The following is a 15,496-nucleotide window of genomic DNA, read 5'->3' as shown; positions in this document are numbered from 1 at the left end:
CTAGCCAGTAGACCTGTTCATATTTAAAAAAATGTCTGGAAATCTACCGGTCAAGCAGTATTCGGAATTCTCATGCTAAGAACAATGTCTGGTCAAATTTTCAGCTCATATGATAAAGATTTCATTATGCTTCAAGTTGAAAATGTGTTTTTGGGCTTATTTCAAGGCTACTAGCCAGGTGTCATACGTTTTCAATGTCATAGGTCAGTATAGGTACTTAGCTAAGAAGCTGGCTCTATCCCAGTTGGGACGTAATGTCATAAAGAAGAAGAAGTAATCAATACTGACTGTCAATTACAATTTTATATTGAAATTCAAGGACATAAACTTAAAATTGAACGCGTAACTTCTCTTACCTTACGCCATTCTCTTCATGAGGCTCATGAGAAATTTTTCCCTCTTCTCCCGCTTCTTCCGACCGGTTTCCAACACGTCTCGAAGTTTTTTGACCATGTCCCGTTTCTCCACCTTTATCTGGCCATCCAGCTTCTTGTACTTCGAGGCCGTTTTGGCACATTCTTCCACTTTCACATCAATTTCTTGAAGACGCTCGAGGAATTGGTTGGCCATTTTGCGGCACTTGCTCCCGAACCGCGCCCTGTCGTCGCCGATAACTTCCGGCAATTTGCCCAGGCTGGAATCGAGCACGGCCATCGTGGTCGTGAAATCCTGTTCCGTCCGGGTGGCCATTTGACAGCTCGGGAGAATCAAATCAGTTCCGGCCGCCGCTGCCATTTCCTCGTCACCTTCTACGTAGGCCGTGTAACGCGTCGAACGGGTTACTTCGATCATCTTCCGGATGCGTCTTTTCCGGTCCTCCGAAGGGCAGGAACGCTCGTCCGACGATTGGTGCACTTTGTAGGAACGGCTCACTTCAGCCATTATGATTTTTTGAATAATAGGCTGCAACGGAGGGATAGGAAAATATGTTATCAATTCAAAATTTTGATCAATTTTGAATTCAAATTACTTTTCAAGCCGTTTGCGCAAAGTGAAAAACGCGTGTGATGTCACGAAGCGATGGAAAAAACTGCAAAGTTCTGTTTCACTTTCTGCGCATTTCACTGATGAAACGTCGGTAAAGAAGAGCAGAGGGTACAAAGTCACGCAACCATAAGGTACTGTGACTCAATCTCATGTTCGTACGGGACACTGTTTTCATATCAAGTTTGTATAAATCTATTAAATGGTGCATGGACTTCGATATACTTTATCAATAATGAAGGTTATAGGTGTCATCTATTGTTTGGCAATGACAAACTGTATTCATTTGCTTAGTTCTTTGGAATAATGGAAAAGTATTGAGATTGTGTCTATAATTGACCCAATTCCATATTCGTACACCTAACAAAAATAAATATACAGCATTCAAAACTAATTTTTAATGGACTAGATGATTACTTAAGCTTTTTGTTGTGTTGTTCAGATGCAGTAGAATACATTTGGAAAATTTAAAAGCGGACATATTTGAAACTTAAGTAAATTTAAGAAAATTACCAGTTTTCCCATGTTTTTTGCTCAAATATTCGGTGAATCGAACAATAAGTTGCATTTTTTTTTTCAACATCACTTCCTTAAGAATGATAACTGCGAATCTTGCTGCGAATATTGCACAAGTTTCAAAAAATTATAATCAGTTTTAGAGTAGCTAGGAGTGGATATCGACAACTTATACTTTTGAATCTTAGGTAGTATAACATTTATAACAAATCCAAAACCAAAAATTTTAGTCAATTTTTTTATGTTTGGCTCCTAAATGTATATACATAATCCATAGTTAATGTTCCTATCAAAACATTGCGTAATTATCATTTTTAATTTACATTTTACTACCAAACATGATTTTAGAGATTTAAAGAATGAATATTATTGCCATAACCGCAACACAAACGTTTTTTAAAATGATGAAAACAACAGGATATATTCTATTTGTTGAAGCATGTGCATCGTAGTCACCTTGCAATCCAGAATACTGAAGATCTCAATCATAGTAGTCATTATATAACAATGTCAGAAATAAATTCATTCCTTCCATTACCGTTAGCCTAGCTACACGCATTTTCCTTAATTCTAAGAGGTTGTGGACCCAGTAAGAGCTAGGTAGAGAGACCGAGAGCAGCAATACGAAATGGATTCGAAGCTCGGTATAGAAAAGCTGACAAACGAGAACTACCCCCAGTGGTCGTTTGAGGCGGAGATGTTATTAGAGCGTGAAGATCTCTGGAAGTACGTCGTCGATGCGACTCCGAACCCGGTCACTGCAGCGTGGACAACAGGGGACAGGAAGGCTCGAGCGACAATTGCTTTATTGGTCGAGAAGCGTCAACATCCACTCATCCGAGACGTCAAGACTGCGAAGGAAACCTGGAATCGATTGAAGGAGCAGCACCAGAAGACTACAATGTGTTCAAGAGTATCGCTCATCTGCCAAGTTTGCGATAAGAAGCTTCCAGAAGGAGGAGATCTTGAAGCACATATGTACGAACTGGAGGAACTGTTTTCAAGACTTCAAGGTGCAGGAAAAGACCTGGGAGAAGATGTTCAAGTGGCAATTCTTTTGCGAAGCCTTCCGGCATCCTACGAAAGCATCCGGACAGCCTTACTGGTTCTGAAGGACGATGAACTGAAGATGTCTTTCGTCAAAGGAAAAGTTTTGGACTACGCCCGGAAGCTACAGGAGAATGATGCTGTCGTGGATGAATCCGCGTTTAAGGTAGAAGCAAAGAAGATCATCTGTCATTTTTGCGGAATGAAAGGGCACAAGAAGAAAGATTGTCAAGCCTTCAAAACATCAAACCATCCCAACAAACCTACGAACAAGAACTCGAAACTGAAGCACAATCCTGGCACTGGTAAGAGCAAGCCTCATGACAAGCTGTACGCGTTCGTTCTTGATTCTGCTGATCGAAAAAGGGTTGACTGGATCGTTGATTCCGGCGCGACGTCTCATGTGTGCTGCGACAGAAGTTTCTTCGAAGAAGTGAAGCCAAGTTCGGAGAAGAGTGTTTATCTCGCAAACGGGAAAGAGGCCAAAGTCCAAGGAATAGGTACGGTGAAGATTTTCTGCGTAGATTCCAACGGTGATCGGACGATTATAGCCTTATCCGATGTTCTCTACGTCCCTGGATTGGAAATGAACCTCATCTCGGTGGGTAAGTTGATCGGAAAAGGCGCAAACGTGCAGTTTGGAACAAACGGTTGCCAAATTTTGTCCAAGACGGAAGTAGTAGCTGTAGCAGTCAAACATGGAGGTCTGTACCGGTTGAAGATCCATGGTGAACGAGCGATGGTTGCCGGACAGAATCACACCGAGAGCTGCCAGCACACTTGGCATAGGCGTTTTGGACACCGGGATGAAGCCGTCATCCAACAAATCATCAGCAAGAATTTGGCGAGCGGAATACAGGTACGTGACTGTGGAACCAACGAACTTTGTGAACCGTGTCTCAAAGGAAAGCAAGCTCGGAAGCCGTTTCCGAAGTCCACCGAGAAGAAGTCAACGGCTACGTTGGACCTTATACACACCGACGTTTGCGGCCCCATGGATGCGTACTCACTAAGTGGTTTCAAGTACTTCGTGACCCTGATCGATGACCATAGCCGCTTCTGTGTGCTTTATTTTCTGAAGAAAAAATCGGAAGTTCCGGAGAAAATTCAAGAATTCGTACGAATGGTCAAGACACAACAAGGTCGAGTTCCGAAAGCCATACGATCGGACAATGGTGGAGAATATGTCAGTGCAGAGCTGCGGAAGTTTTACAAGCAAAACGGAATCCAAGCACAGTACACTACAAGTTACTCGCCGCAGTCCAATGGAGTTGCTGAACGAAAAAACCGATACCTGTCCGAAATGACAAGATGCATGCTGGCTGATGCCAAATTGGACAACCGATTCTGGGCGGAGGCAATGAATACGGCGGTTTATCTTCAGAACGTACTTCCTTCGAGAGCCGTTGATGTCACTCCACATGAAATTTGGTACGGACGGAAACCAGATATGAAGCATTTGCGTGTTTTTGGAGCAGAAGCATATGTGCATGTCCCGAAGCCACTCCGGAAGAAGCTGAGTTCTGTTTCGCAGAAAATGACGTTCGTTGGATATTCGGTGGACCATAAGGCGTGGAGGTTCCTGGACATGAAATCTCTGAAGTTGGTTGTAAGCCGAGATGCGGACTTCATGGAGCTCAATGCAGGAGGACATCAGGCCAATCAAGACATCGCGAGAAGACCGGAAGTTTGGGAATATGACCTGGATGAGCAGAAACAAGAACTGATTCCTGTTCAGGAAGATCCTGGAGCAGATGTCGTAGATCAAGATGAACGAGACACTGATGACAATCTTCAGGAGGAGTTTGAATCTGCTGCCGAATCGTCGTTCGAAGACCAGGAGGCGGAAGTCACTATCACACCAAGGCGTTCGGATCGAATTACCAAGGGAATTCCTCCACTTCGTTATCAAGAAATCACCGGCGCGGTCGTTGGTAATTTGCAAGATGAGCCTCTTTCGTACACGGAAGCTGTCAGTGGTACCGAGCGCAATCAGTGGGTTACTGCGATGCAGGAAGAATTGGACTCTCTGGCGGAGAATCGGACGTGGGAAATGACTGAGCTACCACCCGGAAGAAAAGCCATCGGTTGCCGCTGGATTTACAAACGCAAGACGAACGAACATGGTGAAATTGTACGCTACAAGGCTAGATTAGTGGCTCAAGGTTTTTCCCAGCGCTATGGCTTGGACTATGAAGAAGTTTTCGCTCCGGTTGTAAAGCAAGCCACCTTCCGGATCCTGTTGACTGTTGCTTCTCGTGAAAACCTGATTGTCAAGCACGTGGACATTAAGACGGCCTATTTGTACGGTGAGTTGCAAGAAACCATATACATGAAGGTACCTCCAGGAATCGAACAACCCAGTTCCAACACAGTTTGCCGATTGAGAAGAAGCTTGTATGGCCTCAAGCAAGCTGGTCGTGTTTGGAATAAAACGCTGGATGAAGTACTTCGGAGAATGGGATTCGTTGCGTCTACGGCGGATCCATGTTTATACAAGAGAGTTACGAAGAAGAGGAACACGTTCATCGCAGTTTATGTGGACGACATGGTAATCGCGTGCAGCAGCGAAACCGAATTTCAAGAAATTATGGCTACTTTGGAGAAGAAGTTCAAAATGTCGCTACTAGGAAATCTAAAATTGTTCCTGGGAATGCATGTGGAGTTCAACAATGGCTGTTACATGGTGAGTCAGAAGGCGTATATTTCCAAGCTTGCGGAGAAATTCGGCCTTCAAAATGCCAAGCCGTCAGCAATCCCCATGGACCCAGGATATATCCAACGAAAGGAGGAGGATTCTGAAGCACTACCCAAGAGTGACGAATATCAAAGCCTTATCGGAGCACTATTGTACGTATCAGTGATGACCAGACCAGACATTGCTATCGCTACATCAATCCTTGGGAGAAAAGTGAGCAGACCTTCTTATGCTGATTGGACAGAGGCCAAAAGAGTGTTACGCTATTTGATGACCACCCGGGACTTGCGATTGAATCTAGGCGCTAGCAAGGATTATCTGAAGTGTTTCGTGGACGCCGACTGGGCAGGTGATGTCAGCGACAGGAAATCGAACTCAGGATATCTCGTATATTTCGGTGGAGGATTGATTTCATGGGCCGCTCGCAAACAGAACTGTGTGGCGTTATCATCAACCGAAGCTGAATTCATCGCTTTAGCTGAAGCCTGTCAGGAGTTACTGTGGTTGAAGAAATTACTGGACGATTTTGGTGAAAACAATGAACCGATCAAGATTATGGAAGATAATCAAAGTTGTATACATCAACTGGAGAACGAAAGAGTTGAGAAACGATCAAAACATATTGATACGAAATACGCATTCACGAAAGATTTGAAGAAAAACAAAGTTATCAACGTAGAATATTGCCCAACGGGTGAACAAATAGCCGATATGATGACGAAGCCTTTATCAAAAACTAAACTACAAACCTTCAGAGATGCATCTGGATTGAAATCGATCAAGAAAACTACGCTTGAGGAGGAGTGTTGAAGCATGTGCATCGTAGTCACCTTGCAATCCAGAATACTGAAGATCTCAATCATAGTAGTCATTATATTACAATGTCAGAAATAAATTCATTCCTTCCATTACCGTTAGCCTAGCTACACGCATTTTCCTTAATTCTAAGACTATTAAATGTATATCAATGCTCTCTGCTCATTCAAGTGATTTTGTATTTTTCTTATAAAATCAATAAATTGCAAAATAGGGTGCTATTTTGAATATAATTTGAATATTATTTCAAAGATAATTGAATATTACGATGACATCAATTATTTGGAGGTATGTACAGCGTAGTTTAGGGTACACACTTAAACGGTTTCGCCGAGAACCCAACAGCTGATATCTCGGTAATAATTTGACGATTCTCGGTAAAACTTTTACCGATATCTCGGTAAACGTTTACCGAATCTCGGTAACGTTCGCCGAGATCTCGGCAAAAAATTCGGATTGCCGAAATCTCGGTAAAATAAGTACCGAGATTCGGCGTTAAAATTTACCGAGCTCTCAGCTGTTGGGTTCTCGGCGAAAAATTTTACTGAGGTCGGTGAAATAGTTTAAGTGTGTACTTTATTGTAAAACGAAGTTCGTAGTTCAAATTATTTTTACAGACAAATTCAAAATTAACGTTTACCTGTTGTTTAGAATGAAAATTTTGTTTACATTGATTAAAAATATCATTTTAGAAGAGTTTTGAACTTATGGCACAACCATTTTCTGAACTCAAAAGGGATAAAAACTGTTTATGATTTCTGTAAACTATATATATTTCAACTAAATTTCTATCAGAGCTTACGAGTATAATCTATAGGTTGGATCCAATGACAAAAATAAACGTTATTGTTCGAATTATAGGATTTAATAGCAAAAATCATTGGAAAACTGACATTTCTCATAACTTTACCTAAATTTCATATATGTCCACTAATAAATTGCCCAAATGTATTTCACTACATCTGAACATCATAATAAAGCATTTCAGAAATCAAATAGAGCTTATAAATTTAGTTTTGAACGTTGTGCGTATGAATTTTGGTAGGTGTACGAATATGGAATTGGGTGAATTTTAGACATCAATTCAATACTTTTCTATTAATCCAAAGATGAATGTAAATGGAAACATTTTGTGATTGGCAAACAATAGATAACACCTGTTACCTTCAATGTGGATAAAGTATTTGTAGCTCAATACTGTGGGAGAGTATGATTTACCGCACAGGGGAATCTGCGTATGTTTCGGATTACCGGAAAAAGGAACGACCACGAGTTTTAGGAAAACTGAATAAAGGAAACTTTTACTCTACGTGTTTCTCGTCGGATGTACAAAGTTGAACTGAACACTGTCTCTTTCTCTACACACTGCTCTGCCGTCGCCGTCGGGGTGCGGCAGTCGCCCCAGTGGAAAAGTAATGCACAGGATGTGGTTGACGAGGGGCAAGACACTGCTTATTCTCTTCACTCCTCCTCAATGTTTGACGCTCGGCACACCGCCAACCAATCCAAGCTCACTCGCGAAGTGATGATGCTTAACTCTTCCCAACGGTTTCGTAAGAACGTCCGCCTTCATGTCCTCCGTCGAGCAATACACCAACGCAACCTCGCCTCGTTCACATAGGTTCTTCACGAAGTGGCGCTTTGTTTCTATGTGCTTTGACCGCTTGCTAGAACGCTCGGACTGAGCAAAGCTGAGGCATCCCTGATTGTCCTCGTGAACAACCGTCACTGTAGTTTGCTCCTCTCCAAGATCACGAAGCAGTCGTCGCATCCAGACCACCTCTTGGCACGTCTCCGTTAGAGCAACGTACTCTGCTTTTAAAGTCGACAGCGTGACACAGTCTTGCCGGCGACTTGCCCACGAAACGGCTCTTCCTGAATAAAATAGCACGAAGCCGGTAGTTGACTTTCGTGTCCCGGTATCTCCTGCCCAATCGCTGTCCGAAAATGCCACAAGATCTTCTTTATCACCGCCGAGAATCAGCCTCCAATCGCGTGTTCCTTTGAGGTAACGGATTACGCGTTTGGCTGCCGTCCAGTCACTCTCCGAAGGTGCACTGAACTTCCGGCCAAGTATTGCAGCACTGTTCATGATGTCGGGGCGAGCGCACACGGCAATATACATAAGTGCACCCACCGCGCTTCTGTATTTCGTAACGTCTTCTAACGGTTTATCGTTCACTTCATCACCAAGTAAACCCTTGTCCATCGGCGTTTTTGAAACCTTTGCTTCACTGAGTCCCACTCTCGCTACCAACTGGTCTATATAGTTTGTCAGACTCACACTATACACATTGTCTTTCTTCTGTACTTCGAGACTCAGGAGACATTTCACATCGCCGAGGCATTGAATGTCAAAACTCTTCTTCAATTGTTCGAAAACACTGGTGATCACTTGTTCGCTCTCGCATGCCACGAGAAAATCGTCTACATAAACAATCAAGTACACTTTCTTCCCGTTCACATTGCCCACGAACAGACACGCATCAGCATCGCTTGCCTCGAACCCCATCTTCTTCAGCACTTCCGTCAGCCTCTCGTTCCAGCAGCGGGCCGATTGTCGCAGCCCGTATATGCTCCTACGCAGCCGGCATACAAGCTCCTCCTTGCCTTGAGCGACATATCCCGGGGGCTGCTTCATGTAGATTTCCTCGCTTATGTTGCCGTACAGATAAGCGGTTCGGACGTCTAGGTGCTTCACTACGAGATTCTTCTTTCCAGCCAATGCCAAAAGAGTTCGCAGAGTGGCATGGCGAGTCACCGGAGCAAAAACGTAGCCAAAGTCCACACCAGGAGTCTGGGTAAACCCCTGCGCCACAATCCGTGCCTTATAGCGCACGATCTCGTTGCATTCATTCCGCTTGAGTTTGAATAACCATCGGCTTCCAACTAGTTTCTTGCCTTTCGGGAGAGGAACTAGCTCCCACGTACCATTCTTTTTGTGGGACGCCATCTCACTGTCCATAGCCGATTTCCAAGCATCTCGTTCCGGGAAAGACATCGCCTCCTTGAAACTTACCGGTTCCAACTTCGAATGTGCTGCTACACCAACAACGTAATCTGATAGGTGGTTGGGTAGCACACCACGTGTCCGGCGGCCTGATTGCCGAACGCCTGCTCCTTGATTCGATCGCGCTGCTTCTTCACGGTCTTCTTCCTCCGAGTCCTCCTCCTCCTGCTTCACAGCCAGGGGGTCAGCTTCGGCATCCTGATCTTCCAGGTCGAAAAACATACTATCCTCGTCTTGATCTTCAGGCAGTTCCGCAGGAACATCCTCTTCTTCAGCTTGCTGGTCCGAGTTTTCCTTGAGCGGCCATACCACTTCAGTGTTCACGGGCTCCTGACTCGGATCCTTCGCCAGGCTGTGAGAAGATCCATCATCCAACTCCAGGAATCGCGCATCCCGGCTTATGGTGATCTTGTCGGTAGAGGTGTCGACAAACCTGTACCCCTTATGTTCTTCGTAATATCCAATGAAGCGAAGTTTTCGCGCCTTCCCGTCAAACTTACCGCGTTTAACATCTGGGACGTGTACGAACGCATGGCACCCATAGACGCGGAGGTATCCTAACTCTGGTTTGCGTCCGTGCCATTTTTCGAAGGGAGTAGTATCCACAGCACGCGAGGGAAGCCTGTTCTGCAAGAACGCCGCTGCCACCACTGCCTCTCCCCAATAACGCGTGGGAAGACTAGCATCCAGTAACATGGTTCGAGCCATCTCCTGAAGCGACCTATTTTTTCTCTCCGCAACGCCATTTTGTTGCGGAGTATACGCCGTAGAATATTGGGCCTTGATTCCCTCTTCCGCAAAGAATGTGCGCAATTCCTGGTTACAGTATTCGCCGCCGCCATCAGATCGGATGATCTTGGGTTTGCGGCCGAACAAATTTTGGACAAAACGAACATATTCTTTGATCTTACCTGGTGCTTCCGATTTCTTGGCGAGTAGGTAGACCACGGTATAACGACTAAAGTCGTCAATCATCGTCATGATGAATCTCTTACCACCGGGGGATGTCGTTTTCATTGGCCCACAGAGATCTGTGTGGACCAAATCCAACGGCAGCGTTGATTTGCGTTCCGCCACTTTCGGGATCGGATTCCGAGCCAGTTTGCCCTCGATGCACGGCTCGCAGGTAAGCCGAATGCCGCAGTCTACCTTCATCCCGTTACCTAGCTTCTCATCACTAATCCTGTTTATCACTCCCGGATGCCTGTGGCCAAAACGTCGGTGCCACTGGTGCTGGCACAGCGGATTATGCACCTTTTCTTCCACCTTCCTCGACACTTCACCAAGCTTCAACCGATACAAGCCACCATATCGGTCACCGACAACAACGACCTCACCAGTTTTGTCACGAATTTCACAACCTCTGGCTTCAAACACAGCCGTGAACCCTTTGGAGGTTAGCTTATCAACGGATATCAAACCGGTCATACACTTCTTCTAACTCGCGAATGTGACACTCAACGTCACCACCTTCCGAAAGATTCATGCTCCACAATTTGTTCAGCAATGCCACTTGTGTCGTGATTGTCGATTTTTCATGGTACGCACATAACTTGTCCCAGTACCCTTTCGCCGAATCAACACTTTTCACTAGGCTATATTGGCTTTCTTCAATGCAAAGCCCAATAGTCGCCCTCGCCTTTTGATCAGCCTTTTTCCACCGGTCGTCCACTGGCTCTGGCTTCGGTTCGGCAATCACATGCCAAACCTCCTCACGGGTGAGCAACATTTCAATGCGGAATTTCCACGTGCTCCAATTTCGATTGTTCAACTTCTCGAAAGCGAGTCCCTTGAAATTCGCCATTTTGCAAATGCACTACCACCGCCGATTAGCCACTCGCGACGCCGCCAAACGAAACGAAAATTTCTCAAAAATTTCCTCCCGCACTTTCCGAAACGCAAACCGGGCTCATAACCTGTGGGAGAGTACGATTTACCGCACAGGGGAATCTGCGTATGTTTCGGATTACCGGAAAAAGGAACGACCACGAGTTTTAGGAAAACTGAATAAAGGAAACTTTTACTCTACGTGTTTCTCGTCGGATGTACAAAGTTGAACTGAACACTGTCTCTTTCTCTACACACTGCTCTGCAGTCGCCGTCGGGGTGCGGCAGTCGCCCCAGTGGAAAAGTAATGCACAGGATGTGGTTGACGACTCTTCAAATACTTCATTTAATAGTTTTTTACTACAGTGGGGATTCGCTCGTTGGGGGTCCGCTACATGGAATGACTCGATGGTTGGATGTTCGCTGGTTGGAAAATATTCCAACTAAAAAGCACTCAAATGTCAACAGAAAATGTCAAACTGACTTTGACGTCTGAGTACCGTCGCATTGAAGTCTCCATATATAGAACAAATGCGTATGTATATGTGCGTTTCGTGACGATTTGCTCTCCAGATGCGTTAGTGTGGAGCATTTTCACCTGCTGTCAGTCGTTCCAACTAACGGATCGGATTCGCTAGATGGAAGGCAGTCGTGTTCCAACCAGCGAATCCCCGCTGTAACTTGATGTGGAAACAGTATCCTGTACGAATATGAAATTGGGCCACTGTATCTAGAAGGAACCCCATTAAACATTTGACAGTTCAACAGCCGACTAAATTGGTTGAAAAATCGGTCGATTGTTGCACCGACGCTTATGAAAGATTAACACAGGGATCATCCGAATATCACCCGATTTAATAGGGTGGGCCGACATAATCCTACTAAATAGGTGGATAAATCGGTATTTTAAGAAAAATCCAAGCAAGTTGACCTACTAAACATCAGATTTCCTCGGTCACCCGATTTAATTTAGCGATTAGTCAGTTGATCGCTGTGTTAAACTTCCATAAGCGTCGGTGCAACAATCGACCGAATTTTCAACCAATTTAGTCGGCTGTTGAACTGTCACATGTTTAATGGGGAACGTAGTTAAAAAATGAGAAATCTGACATCTCATTCAGGCTGTGAACCGTTTGACCGATTCGTTTTAAGGCCCAAACGCAATGACAGCGGAACGGCAACGGAAAGCGGAACCGGTTCGCCAGTATGAACTGTAGTATGCTAGTCGACTCAGTGTTGGTTCACTTTCATTCATTGACAGCTCAGTCGAGATGGTGTGATTCATGCTGGCGAACCGGTTCCGCATTCCGTTGCCGTTCCGCTATCATTGCGTTTGGGCCTTTACTTTTAGTTAAAATTTGACATTTCGATAGTTATTTCCCCTTCAAATGGTTAAATAAATTGAACTTCGCGGTCCAACCATTTGAGCTTTGACAGTCGAGTAGTTATTTCAGAACAAAGTTGACAGATGATTAGTTAGTCCCATATTCACGGGGGTAGAAAATAACTTTCGAACTGTCAAACTTAACCATGCTCTAGAGCAGGGTTATTTCTGACCGGAGGGGAAATAACTATCAAACTACCAAATTTTAACTAAAAGTTAAACGATTCGTTGAACCGGTTCACAGCCTCAGCCATTTCCCGGTCAACCATTTTTTTTTCAATTTTCTTCACATTTCTTTATGTCGAGCTTTAAAGACGCTCATATATTGTCGCGCTTATTTTAAATTAGAGTCCGGCGGCGGTCTTAGGGCCCATTCACAAATTTCATAACGCAAAAAGGGGGTGGGTGGGTGTCCCCGTGATGTTACGGCTCATACAAAATTTGTAAAATATTCATACAAAAATCGTTACAAAGGGGTGGGTGGTTGTCGAAAATAGCCATTTTTGGCGTTATGAAATTTGTGAATTTGTGAAGCGATTGTCAAAATACCCGCATGACAGCCTCCATGTCAAAATCGTTCCAAGTTGTTTTGCTTCATTGATCGTTCTGTCAACTCGCTCATTGTTGTTTACTGCATGCAAGATAGCAGGTGAGGATGAAAAAATAACATCGATGAAAGATTTATTGCGATTTTTTTCACCACTTAGACTTTAGTGATCTAAATTTCGTCTTTCTCAGATTTCGCCATCGATTTCGCTGCCCCTTTTCGATCACCGCCACCCATGCAATTATCCTGATGTTCATGACAGTTTTCTCCGGCCGGCTCGATGTTTACCATTTTTTCTTTGTTCTCGATTCACCAGCTGGTCTTGTGTACACAACAACACCAGCTGGTCCTCCGATGTTTACAGTCATCGTCATTGTTCTCATGTTCCAGCTGATCGTGTTTTCGTGTCAAAACCAGCTGGTAGTGACTAAAATCAAGGATGAAAGGTCGATGGTGTTTGAAAATGTACCATGAGTACATTATTGGCAGCTTCTCAATTTCGTCATGAAAGTCTAATCATTCGTGAAAATTACAATAGTTCACTTTCCTATTTCTAATCTAATCTTATCTAAGCGCTTGCACAACCAATATAGAAAAGCATCCTGGAAATACCGAAATCTTGCGTAACTTTTCAAAACGACCTATCTAACAATAGGGTCCTACAGCCCTGTCCCAATTCTAGTGCCAAACGCTTAAGTTTAGGCCAAAAACACATGTTTACTCACTTTTTTAATGTTTTTCGTTGGTTTAAGTCTAAAAAGCATTTTTTCATGTTTCTTTAGATTTTGTCACACCCCTTGGCTTAAATTCAAAATTTGGGTATATTTTGTTTTCCGTGTCCCTTCCGAAATGTCAGTTAGGGGGTTGTTCCCCTTAGTGTTAAAACTAAAACCCTTGTGGTGTTTTTGTCGACTAAGCGAACGTCAAACATGATCAAAAGTGTCAAGGTTCATTTATGGACCCAATTTTTAAATTAAAGTTAAATCATGATATAGCCGCAAGGGGCAAGACAGATTCAACATGAGTGAATCTTTTCACCAGAGTTACTCAGAATTCATCAAATTCGCTCAGGTTACAGATTTGTCAAGGTAACCCCAAGATAAAAGATGGTGGGAAGTTCTAAACGGGTATTCCTCAGAAGACACGTGAGTTACTCAGGATTGCTCAGAATGCTTCAGTTTGTCTCAGACATAATCAGACCAAATCAAACTCTGTCACTCTTCAAATTGACCATGGTTGTGTATGTTTAATTTCGATCAACGTTAAGTTCAGCTATTTTGTATTATTTAATTGGCCATTACATGTAAGCTAAAAGTTTACGTTGTAATTATATATGAATTAATCACAAACAGCAGATGTAGCCGAACCGTCAACATTTTTTCGGCAGGACAATGCGTATGCTGCGTCGAAGAAAATCACAGTCTGAGAAGAGTATCATGAACCATCCTGAATGGAGTTTTGCCTGTAGTGTAGCCTGAAGTACTTTGTAATAAAACCTTTGGCACGACGTGATAATGAACTATCTTTCATCGCGTGTCTTCTCTGTTATGAGTTCCATAATGATAATAAAAGTACATGAAAACTGTTTCAATTTACGTTTTATTCTCGGTATAAATACGGAATATTCAAATACAGACTCGACATCGAAACTGAATTAAGTCTCCGACAGGAAGTAGTTCCTGCTTCTAGCCCGGATTGTGAACGGCCCCATTCGCCTTCGAACATACATTTTTCTTCCCGGCACTGGAAATTCATCTTATTTGCAGTTTTGTCCTTCATGAGGATCGGTCTTGTGTCTTTTTCGGGCGAATATTGTCCTTGCTGGATTTAATCTTCAGGCTTGTCACCGCGTAGGCGTAGATGCGGCAGGATAACCGTTTGATAGTTGCAAATAACATGTTTTTCACACTGAATCCATTGCTGTATGTGGCTTAGAAATTTTTCCTAGAAAAATAAATAATCATAATAAATTTTTGAAATTTAAAATCATATAAATATGGTTTAATTACTTTACAATCAATAATTACTTCAAAACCTTTCATCTTCATTATTTATCGCTGTTTCGATATGTCAAACTGAGTTTGGTCTGTTATTCTTTTTTTTTCGAACCGCTTTGCCAAAATCAAGATGATTCAAAGGTGGGAATTTCGAACCGCAAATTCCTCAGAGTTGCTCAGAGTTACTCTGAACTGCTCCAGATTCACTCTGCTTTGAACACTGTATTGCCCCTTGCATCAAGCTTTTCATTTTGCGATCATCACCTAAAACAAAATAATATTGTAGGGAACGTAAGGGTTAAGATGGTAACTAGGAGTAATTAGGAAAAGAGAGGAGAGGAAGTAGAAGCGCAAAAGAAATCGTGATCGTAGTACCCATAGATTTTACAAATGTAAATTCAGTTTGTTGGTTTGTTTAACTGTGAATAGACGTGTTTGATTTGTGGAAGTAAAAAAAACGTGTTCAGTTTCATTCAGAATGGAAAATGACTACAAATATTACTATTTGTTCTCATTATAACCATGCGCATGATAAGTCCCACCATGCTGATTTGTTGTCAAAACATGGTATTTTTCACCACAATATTGTGATACTGTAAAAATCAAGTACCGGGTACCCCCGTTAACCAATTGGTTTGACCACTTTTAATCTGAACACTTTTTAATCTGT

The 15,496-nt window shown here is 43.2% G+C and overlaps 1 protein-coding gene and 1 long non-coding RNA gene across 2 annotated transcripts; both read right to left on the bottom strand.

Annotated features, from left to right (window-relative positions):
- Positions 1-284: 284 nt before the first annotated feature.
- On the bottom strand, positions 285-1,067 carry LOC110681334. The gene is made up of 2 exons (XM_021857087.1): positions 971-1,067; positions 285-903 (listed from the first exon to the last, which is right to left on the bottom strand). The coding sequence occupies exon 2, from the start codon at positions 880-882 to the stop codon at positions 358-360; it is 525 nt and encodes a 174-aa protein (XP_021712779.1). The 5' UTR covers positions 883-903; positions 971-1,067; the 3' UTR covers positions 285-357.
- A 13,342-nt stretch (positions 1,068-14,409) lies between these two features.
- LOC110681337 lies at positions 14,410-15,465 on the bottom strand. Its single transcript, XR_002503169.1, has 2 exons — positions 14,839-15,465; positions 14,410-14,773 (listed from the first exon to the last, which is right to left on the bottom strand). It is a non-coding gene; the product is annotated as an uncharacterized LOC110681337 (long non-coding RNA).
- Positions 15,466-15,496: the final 31 nt, after the last annotated feature.

Source organism: Aedes aegypti, unplaced genomic scaffold (genome assembly GCF_002204515.2).
Source record: "Aedes aegypti strain LVP_AGWG unplaced genomic scaffold, AaegL5.0 Primary Assembly AGWG_AaegL5_hic_scaff_735_PBJ_arrow, whole genome shotgun sequence".
NCBI classification, from domain to species: domain Eukaryota; kingdom Metazoa; phylum Arthropoda; class Insecta; order Diptera; family Culicidae; genus Aedes; species Aedes aegypti.
The sequence above is the reverse complement of the archived record's forward strand: the minus strand, read 5'-3'. Positions and strand labels throughout refer to the sequence as shown.

Bases quoted from the DNA above. Each gene is read 5' to 3' on its own strand.
- LOC110681334 (XM_021857087.1), bottom strand. From the start codon at position 882: ATGGCTGAAGTGAGCCGTTCCTACAAAGTGCACCAATCGTCGGACGAG.